The 10,000-nt window shown below is 65.8% G+C and overlaps 1 protein-coding gene across 2 annotated transcripts in view; it reads right to left on the bottom strand.

The window, feature by feature from the left end:
• COL5A1 (collagen type V alpha 1 chain) overlaps window positions 1–10,000 on the bottom strand; it is a gene marked incomplete at its 5' end in the record, with an annotated part of 97,334 nt that overhangs the window by 69,936 nt on the left and 17,398 nt on the right. For both annotated transcript variants that reach the window (XM_081104051.1, XM_081104052.1), the window contains 3 exons: window positions 1,382–1,544; window positions 2,400–2,613; window positions 6,000–6,167. In XM_081104051.1, the coding sequence (XP_080960177.1) occupies window positions 1,382–1,544; window positions 2,400–2,613; window positions 6,000–6,167 (545 nt within the window). The remainder of the gene's footprint in view (window positions 1–1,381; window positions 1,545–2,399; window positions 2,614–5,999; window positions 6,168–10,000) is intronic.

Below are 10,000 nucleotides of genomic sequence, written 5' to 3'. Positions count from 1 at the left end.
ATAACAACAGCGGGGACGGACGCTGGCTCTGGGCCACACACACGCCTCCCCACACACACCCCGGGGGAGGCCTGTGACTGTCCCACTTCACAGATGGGGACACTGAGTCCGACAGGCCGGTGAACGACAGGCCGGGTCCCACCGCCTGACCGCGGCGGGGCCGCCCATCGTGGTGGATTCTTCCTGCCTGTGCTCGTGGGAAAACGGCTTTTCTGGCTCAAGGAAATGGGATTTGTTTTAGGGCCTAGTTTTTTAAAAGCTCGATAACGCTTCTTCCTGACTCTCCAATAACAGGCACAGGCCTGGGAATCACAGGCGGCACAGCACAGCGGCGCACGCAGCCCAATCCACACCCTCCCGCTCCCGCCTCGGAACTCCACGCGGGCGGGCGAGCAGGCTGGGCCAGCAGCGACCCCGGCTCCCGGCCCTGAGCGGGCGCCCACGCCGAGCGCTTCACAGGTGAGCCCAGGTAGGCTCCCCGACATCCCTTGGGGCGTCATTACTGCTCCCCACGTTTTACAGATGAGAGTCCTAAGCTCAGCAATGTCACCCGCTTTACCTGGGCCCTCCCACCAGCAAGGTCTACACCAGCAACAACTCGGTCCCGTCTGTGCACCCCCCAAGCTCCCAGGACAGCCCGGGGACAGCCCGGCCGCCGGAGGGCACCCGCGTCTCTGCTCAGCGTGCTCAGAGGGTTTGGCTCGGCAACTTGCAAACACTGGCACTGCCGGGGGTCCAGGCACCCACCCCCTGCCGCCCCCCCGGGCTCAGGGGCCTGGAAGCTGCTCTGCCAAGGCTGCCAGGCGGACAGGACCCACAGACCCCCCCGTCACCCTCTTCAGACCCCCAGCCTTCCCCGTCTCCCCGGGGTGGCTGCTCGGACCCCTTCCTGGGTGTCCACGCCTCCCCCACCTGACGCTGGTGAGCCCTAACGCCTGTCAGCACGTAGCCCCAAGAGGCGGTGCTGGGGGGCTGCACTCATCCCCTCAGGTGCCCAGGGACCCCGCAGGCTCAGAGCCCTCTGAGCTGTGGCCGCACATGTTTCCCCACAGCCCCACGCGCTGGCCGAGCTCTACCCGCCACGTCCACCCACAGGCACTGCCCCCTCCCAGGCCCTCCGATGTCAGAGGGCAGGTCTCCCGGCCAAGCTGGTCCCTGGGAGACCCGGGACCGGACCCCCTGGACGAGGGCGGCCTCCACGCTCCCCACGGGGCCTCTCCACCCCACGAGCCACACACTCATCGGACGGCGGCAGGGGCTTCGGACCCGCAGACACCACGGCCACGTCGGACGCCAGCCGTCCCCGCCAACAGCGTCCCCCGAGCAGCGAACGCTCGCCAACGCGGGTCCGTGGGGCGCGTGCGACGGCCGCCCTCCTCACCTCGAACACGTCCTCGTCCAGGATCCGGGTGCCGAACACGACGATGCCGTTGGTGTCGATCACGGGGTGGTCGCTGCGGTCCAGGAACTTGGTGGCCTTCTTCTTACAGTCCAGGATCAGGGTGACGTTCTTCCTGTGGACGCTGAGCGCGATTCTGTGCCACCTGCGGGGACAGGGACAGCCGGGTGGGTGGAGGCGGCACGGGCCCCAGGGCCAGTGCAGGGGGCTCAGCAGCAGATCACGGGGGACACGGGGAGGAAGCCCCTCTCCCTGCGACCGGACCCCGGCCGCACCATCGCCCCACGACACGCCCTCCGCCCTGGACGCCTCCCATTTCTCGTCTCTCAGGCGGGGTCACGGTCTGAGCCCAAAGTTCACAGGGAAGCCCCGAGCGCAGGCTCTGGCACCCAAGCGGGCTCGCCAGTGGGCCCCGGCCAAGGCCCCGGAGGGGACAGCCCTGTGTGGGCTGCCTGAACCCCACAGCAGAGGGCAGGCTGCCGGGGAAGGTGAGCCCGTCGGGGAACCATGGCACCCGGGACCCACACACACTCTCAGCGAGAAACTCAGGACGCCGAAGGTCTTCCTGGCACGTGGCGCCCTCTGTGCCAGGCACCAGGAGGCCACGGTCAGACCGCCAGGCCTGGGTGTGCGCCCACAGAGCCCCGGAAGGTCTGCCTGGGTTTCGCTATTCCGTCCCATACTGGATGTGTCTGCGCCCGCCAGGGTCCCCTAAGTCCCCTGTGGGACAAGCGGGGTGCAGCCACACGACCTCCTTGCGTCCCTTCCGAACAGAGGGGCTGGCGTCTGCCGGCACCCAGGGGAGATGGAAGCCCAGGGAGAAGGGCCGGGACCAGCTTGCAGGGCTCCACGCACATGCTCCCTGCCGGGAGCTCACCGGAGGGCCCTCGGCCCCTGCTGCTATAACACACAGCCTGCAGGACGCCCTGTCTGCCCGCGGGCCCGGGAGGCCTGCCCAGACGCTCCAGGGGGCCTAGGTGGCCGAGTGGTGCCCACTTACTTGCCATCCGACAGATTGATGCCCCGGAAGAGAGGGTAGTCTTCCGGCCCCGGCTTCCCTGTGTGGTCCTCGTAGAGGAAGACGGGAGAGCGGCCCATCTCCAGGCCGAGCTGCTGGATGCCCTGTTCGTTGTAGACAGAGACCAGGAAGGCCTGGCTGCCCTTCTTGGCTTTCACAGTGGCTAGGATGGAGAAGTCCTCAGGAAATGCAGACGCTGGGACAGAGGGCAGAGGGCAGAGGTCAGAGGGCCGTCAGGAAGCTGCCAACCACGCCCAGCCACCACACACCAACCAGCTCAGGGACCTGGCAGCCCGGCTGCAGAGGACGGGCCCAGCCACCGGCTGCTGACCTGCCCCTGGATCAAACTGTTCCTGCAGCCCCGCTGTCCCCACGTGGCCAGGCCTGACCCCTTCGAGGCTCAGTTCAAATGCAAAGCTAATCGGTCCTTCCAGCTGTGAGCCTCCATGCGGCGGCCCCCTCCATCCCCACCCTGTAACGCATCTGCGCATAAGTCCTAGCGAGGACCCCCAGGATGTGAGCGCCCCGCGGGCAGGGCTGTCTCAAGGCACTTCGAACTTTCTGCAGTGCCCAGAGCTGGGTCTAGCAGAGAGCGTCTTGTTCAGCGCCCTGTGGGGGAGCGAGGGAGGGTGGGCAGGGGGTCGACTAGAATCGCACTTGCCATTTCCTGGTTGACACGCAAAACAGAGAAAAAGTAGAAAGAAATCAAGAGACGTCCACCCAAATTGCAAAGAAACAAACACAGAGACAAAGAAAGCAAGAACCTGCCTGTGGATGGGCGGGCGGGCTCCCCACGGCACGGCCAGAGCCCTCTGGGCCGTCCCAGCCGGACCCCTGCGGGCCCTGCCCCGCACGCTCCAGACCTCTCTGCACGCACACGCACACGCGCGCACATGTGCACATGCACATGCATGCACGTGCGCACATACATGCGCACGCGCAGACACATGCACACATGTATGCACACACACATGCACACACACACATGCACCCCTTCCCTTCAGCCAGGTGCCCCATCGACCCTCCTGCCGCCTTGTGCGATTTGCAGCTCTGCGGGGAGCCTGGGGCGCGTGGGCTAACAGATGTGCAGTCCAGCGGCCAGAAGGCTCAGTCCAGTCAGCGCACTTCTCAGCGTGGCCGAAGGCGCGGCGCCCACAGGTGCCGGGAGCCGGTCCATCCTTGCTGTTTCAAAGGACCTGGCATATATGGCATACTGTTCTTAAAATGTTTGCTCACCTTCTTGGCACTATGTGTTTTAACCAAGGTCACCTCTCTGAGAAAGGTTGTTTCCCCAGGTAGGGATTTTCCCCTGAAGTTAGGGAGGGAATAAAACCTCTTAACTAAGTGCCAGGCGGGTAATTAATCACTTTAACTACGAACAATCATGCTTAAGCTACATAATCTTTACTCCCTGGAATGGAGATAAGAAACGCCCTAACCTTTGTAATAGAGATTGATAGGATTGAATCAACTGGTATAAATACAGATGTAACAAGACTGCAAGAGAAAAAGAGAGAGACAGAAATTGGCACAGAACCTACACAGAACGTTCTCTAGAGACAGAAGAACTTCGCTGGAGAGAACATGGCAAAAGATCCTGGACAGAAACTGGCCTCAGAACCTAGAGACAGAACCTAGCGAGAGAACATAGCAAAAGATCCTGGACTGAACCTGACTACAGAAATTGGCAAGAGAACCTGACTAGAACCTGGTGACTGAACCTGGCTGGAGAACCTGGACAGAACCTGGCTGGAGAACCTAGCGAGGGAACATGGCTACAGAACCTGGCTGGAGAACCTGGAGAACCTGGCTGGAGAACCTAGCAAGAGACCATGGACACAGAACCTGGCTGGAGATCCTAAGCAGAACCTCTCTGGAAATCGAGACCAGAACTTGGCTGGAGATCCTGGCTAGGCTGCTGATCAACTGAACACTGCCTCCGTGTCATTCCTTCTTCGCCGACTCCGTCCACACCTTTGGGGACCCCTGGACCCGCTGGGGTTGGACCCCAGCACACAGGGGTCCGACGAACACGCTGAGTGGGGAGGGGACACGCTCTGTGCTACGAGGGCTGTGGGTCGGGCTTAGGGCCTGGAGGAGGAGAGGACCAGTGATCAGCTGCTCCTTTAGGAAAGGAACACGGTCAACCCTACGGCCGGATGGCCAGCCCCGCAGGAAGCTGTCTGGGGGCGCCCTCTGCTGGCGGAACGGCCGCATGGCCTCCGCATCTGGTCACTGGAGCAGAGTCTGCAGGTGCCAGGCTGGGGGAGGGGACATCCCGGGCGGCCTGAGCGTCACCGGCTGTGGCCTCGCGTCCCCTGGGAGCAGGGGGGCGAGATCTTGCGAGGGGAGGGTGGGAATGGGGGGCACTGCCGTTTCAGACACTGAAATCAAGTGTCCCCTGAAGCATTGTGGGGGTTTGAGGCTGAGGCAGAGGCGGGCTCCTCTGGATGCGTGAAAACGAGACCCGAGTTCTCCATTGAGGGCGAGCCCGGCCCTGACAGTGGTCTCCGTCTGCGCTGAGGGTCAGACAGCCCCGAGGCCGGACCCCTGGACCGGGGCGACAGGGCGCCCCAAGGCGGGCTCCAGAAGGGATCTCATCAACCGAAACGACGTCCTTACAGAGCGCTGAGCCACCAGACGGATCTGAGGACGGTGGAGGGACAGCGGGGGCACCGCACAGAACTGGTGGGGGGGCCCCAGAGGCGAAGAGGCGGCCCCTGAAAGAGTGTGTCCCGCGGGGACCCAGCGGGGACGCGGGAGGAGCGGAGAACCACCGCTGGTCAAGAGAGAGCCCGGCTCTGGGTCAAGGCCACGCTCAAGCCCCGAGATGATGGCCCAGCTGCTAACACTCACCGGGCACTTCCACAGCGGCACCTGCCACGGCCCCGGGCCCTTCCCCCGAGTCAGAGACAAGCCCATCCAGGCCGGGAGAGGCTATCGGTCTGCGGCCCGCGTCTCCCTCCAGATAAGCCCGAGCGGCCCACTGGCTCTGGGGCGGGGGGGGGGGTGCGTATACCACCCACGGCGATGACAGGACAACTCGGGCGCGGTCTCAGCCGCTAACATCCCCCCCCCGCCCCCCACCCCCGCTCTGGGCAGGTAATTAGCAGTCCAGCTCCGCGCTCCGCGATCGATCCTCATTAAGAGCCCGCTGTCTCGCCGGGAGGTGCGACGTGTGATTCATGCGTCTCTCGGGGTCCCTGCCCCCCATTAAGCTTCTGCCTGGAAGTGCTGCCTTTCCCACGGCCCCGAGGCGTCCCTCCACGTCAAGCCCCCGCTAACCCCCGCCCAGGAGCAGCCTCCCCTCCATGCCCTCGGGGCCCGGCAGCCGGGCTGCACAGACAGAACCTGCACCTGCTGGAGGAGGGCAGGGTCCCCGAGGCCCCCCGCCCTCTTCGCTGACATCAAACCCGCTCATTCCTGGGGCCTCCTAGGAACCCCAGCGCGTTCTCGCCGCTCCGGGACAGAGGCGGAGGGAAGACGCGCTCACACACACACACCCCTCGCACCCCTCACACCCCGCGCACCCCGCACACTCCGTGCACCCCGCCCACCCTGCGCACCCCATGCCTCTCTCACCAGGATACAGCTGCTTGGTGGGCGCGCTGAGCTGGGCCTCCTTGGTGACTCTGTAAGCGACATCCGGGCTCTTGGAGGACCGCCGCGTGGAGCAAAACCCTGTTGTCTTGGTTATGCCATCGGGCAAGGTGTGAAAATCTAGAACCTTCAGGAGGTCTGCTGGCTGAGCTGGAAGGACAAAGGGGGGGCAGGGGGTTAACCAGGCAGGCAGAGCACCCGGGTGGGGTGGGGAGGGGGGAGGGGGGTGGCTGCACCGGAAGCCCAGTCAGAGCCGCCCTGAAGCCGGGGGGCAGGGGGGGTGGGGGGGTGCAGGGATCCCGCTTTGGAGAGACGCACATCCAGGTGAGCAGCCAGTTCCCGTCCCAGATCCGCACCCCCGCAGCCCCGTGTGCTCCGCCTGATGGCCACCCCGTCCCGATCAGAACCGACACCGATCGAAACCGCGTTCCCTCCCAAGTCCCAGTCGGGGGCCAGGGGGGTGCAAGGGCCGGACATGCCAGCCTGGTTCCCAGACGCCGCTCCTCACGGCGTCGGAGAAACCGCCCCAAAGCTCAGCGGGGAGGCGGGTCAGACCTGCTGTGGAGGGAGGGAGGCGGCTGAGCAGGGGCTCAGGCCCGGGATGACCCACAGCTCACGGAGCCTCACGTGCAACGTCTGCGTGTGGGTGCCTCGGGTGTCTGCAGGGTAGGCCGAGCGCATTTTATTCCCATCGGCACCCAATTAAGAGGCAATTTCCCCACCACAGTTCACAGCGGATCCAGTTCCCATTGGCCCCGGGAGACCCAGGCCTGCGTGCAAGACGGTGCGGAACCACGGGCGAGGGGGGAGCGGGCCCCTGCGCCCCTCCTGGAGGTCCCGGCTCGCGGAGAGGGCAGGGGAAGCTGGTGTCCCACGGAAGCCACGTGCAGACTGCGCAGCTCGACTCTCCCATGCCCACATGCAAAAGACAGCCTCCCTGTGCCCGCCCTCAACAAAGCCTCAGTGTCACGTGGAAAGTTCAACTCCTGTTACCACCACCACCAGGCCCCTCGGAGCCCCAGCTGACAGAGCTCGGGTGCAGCTGTGGGGCTGCCTTCCAGGGCGCAGGGAGTGCCCGTCTGAGATGCAGAGAATGACCCCACCCGCTTGTTTGGGCGCCTGGATCCAGCTGTTCCTGACGAAGGCTCAGCTACCTAAGCCAATGAGTTGTCCTCACGCCTACACCAATTTGCGTTCGATTCGGACACCTGCTACTGAAGTGTGCCCACTGCTTGAGCCAGTGTGCCCCTCGGGGCCTGGCCGCCTTACTGTCCAATGGCCAGCTCACCGCCTTCCTCCCCAGGGGGGTTATAGGCCTGGGGCCTCCTCAGAGAGAAGTCCACTTTTTAACAAGGGTGACGATCTGGAGGTGAGAAAGGACCCCCATGTCGGTCTCCCATGGAGCTCAGCACTACCATCGGGGGGAGGGGGGGAGGTGGCCGTGTGGCCCCGCTGTTGTCCAGACAAGACAGACAGGCCCTGGGCCCGAGAGGGCGGTCTGGAGGGGAGCGGGTGCCCGGCCAGGGGGGTCAGTGCCGGCACTGTGGACAGTGCCATCCCCAACCATGACAAGCTGGGAGGGAGGGGCGCACGCAGGCTGGGCAGGGTCCGCGGTGACCGGGCGGAAGGGAGGTGAAGCTGCTCTTCCGGGCACAGAGCACGGCCCAGGGCAGTGCCCGCACGCACCACGCACCCAGGCCCCGGAGCTCCGAGGCCCTGCCTCCAGCGGGAGCATTGCTGCAGCTCAGCTCTGCGCAGTCGTCTGTCACTTTAACCAAGACGCCAGAGCCCGGCCGGCGTGGCTCAGGGGTTGAGCATCCACCTAGGAACCAGGAGGTCACAGTTTGATTCCCGGTCAGGGCACAGGCCCGGGTTGTGGACTCCATCCCCAGCGTGGAGCGTGCGGGAGGCAGCCGATCAGTGGTTCTCTCTCATCAGTGATGTTTCTCTCTCTCCCTCTCCCTTCCTCTCTGAAATCAATAAAATATATTTTTTTTAAATTAAGAGAGACCAGAAACACTGGACATGGATTTCCCAGCTCAGGAAGGAAATGCCAGGTGGGACGAAGGGAGGGGCAGTGTGGGGCCAGCGCACGGGGTCGCCGCCTGGAGGCCCCTCTGATCTTCCCGGGTGGCGCCCAGCTCCGACCCAGAGCCCAGCCCCCATGGAGGTGCGCTCAGTCCCTCGCACACGGGTGGCACCAGCGCTCAGCCCCAGGGACTCCTCCCTCCGGCCCCCACCTGACACCGGAGGCAGCGCTGGCGCGGGTGCCCGGCACAGCCCCAGCCTGGACCGGCCCGTGGGAAGAGACGGCCGTGCCAGCCCTGGCTCACCTGCCGCCGTGACACCGTGCCGAGCGCTGGCTCATCTCTGAGACGCGGCTCCAGGGCCGGCGGCGGCCAGGGGATCGGAGATCCGGGCCTGATGCGCTTCCCAGACGCCAGCCCCGTGTTCCTGTCGCTGGCGCAGAGCGGTTTCCCAGGCCCCGGGACTGCTTACAGGCCGCCGCCGCCGCCGCGAGTTGAAAAGGCCGCGGACCTTTCCAGGCCCCGTGCCACCTCCTGCTGGCCAGGGCGCCCGGGCCAGAGCTAAAAGGGTATTTGCATGTTTTATAAAAGGCGTGGCAGGCGGCCGAGGAAGCAAGCTGTCCTGCCCCGGGCGTGGAGCCTCCCGTCAAGGCCCTCTGTCCGCTCCTCCTCCTCCTCCTCCGTCAGGACGGAGCCCGCGGGAGACACCAGCGGCCTTGGGACAGCAAGGAGGCCCCGGCCCAGAGCGGGGCGAGTGGGACTCTGTCCTCACGCCACGGCCACGGCCACGGCGACCCTGACGCCGGACAGGAGGGGCGCGGGCAGCGGGGGGGCCGGGTGAGGAGTGGAAGGCAGCCGAGCGAGACCGCGTGCGAGAGGCGGCAGGAGGACCTGGGAAGGAACGCCAGGTGACAGGGTGACACAGGAGCTCAGATGCAGACCGTGGGGCGGGCGGACGGACAGAGGGACGGATCAATCACTCACCACGCAACAACGATCGGCGCCTCACGACCCCCGTTCCCACGACCCCCTCTGCAGTCAGCGGCCTGCGCTCCTCGGAGCCGAGACAGCGGGGCTCCGTGTCCCCCGGGCCTGCGCCCCTCACCTCCCGGCTGCAGGACGCGAGACACTGACCCAGCCGCCCGGCCCACAGCACGAACGCCCGTGGGCTGATGGGACCCGGAGTGTGGAACCCCAGGGGAGGACCAAGCCCAGGCCGGTGCCCGGGGGCGCGGCACCCAGCCCTGCCCAGGAGGATGGCCCTCCACAGTGGCCGGCCCGCGGCCTGGCGGGGCAGCGTCCCTCGCTTCGTCCCGGGAGGCGGGCTTGCTGCTGGGGGCTGGCTCGGGCCTCGGCACCCAGGGCAGCGGGGGGAGGCGCGGCTGCTGTCGGCAGGAAGGTGCACTGGTCCCTGGGGGTCAGCTAGCGTGAGGGCGCCCCTCGTCGGTGCTCAGAAGGAACGAGGTCCGAGGCCCTCTCAGGCCCAGCAGCCCCTTCCTTTGCGAGTGGGACCCCCACCCCCCGGGCAGCACCCTCCTCCGCCCACAGCGGGCAGCCTGCATTCAGGAGGGGACGGAGGAGCGAAGCCGGACAAGCAGGACGAGGGAAGCCTGAGGGTCCCCACCTTGAGCTGCGAGTGTGGCCGATGCGACCAGCACCCTGCCAGCCCCCACCCCGAGGGAACACCCAGGAAGGGGCGACTCTGACAAGTGCTGACGTCATCACCTCCAGGCCCCAGCCCCCGCCCCCCCCACCCCCAGCCTGGAGCCCGGTGCCAGCCGCAGGGAGGGGGCTTCAAACAAAGGGACTCAGCCCAGGACCCACAGGCTGCACTGCAGGGTTTAATTATTCACCCCAGGAAGGGGCGGGGCCTCCCTCGTGGGCGGGGCTCAGTCCTGGGCAGGTGCCCCAGACCCTGGCACTGGCCCTGGGTCCTGACAGGCAGGGACAAGGGAA

This window comes from Myotis nattereri, assembly GCF_964212035.1.
Source record: "Myotis nattereri genome assembly, chromosome: 12".
NCBI lineage: Eukaryota > Metazoa > Chordata > Mammalia > Chiroptera > Vespertilionidae > Myotis > Myotis nattereri.
Note: the sequence above shows the minus strand (reverse complement) of the source record. Positions and strands in the feature narration are given on the sequence as shown.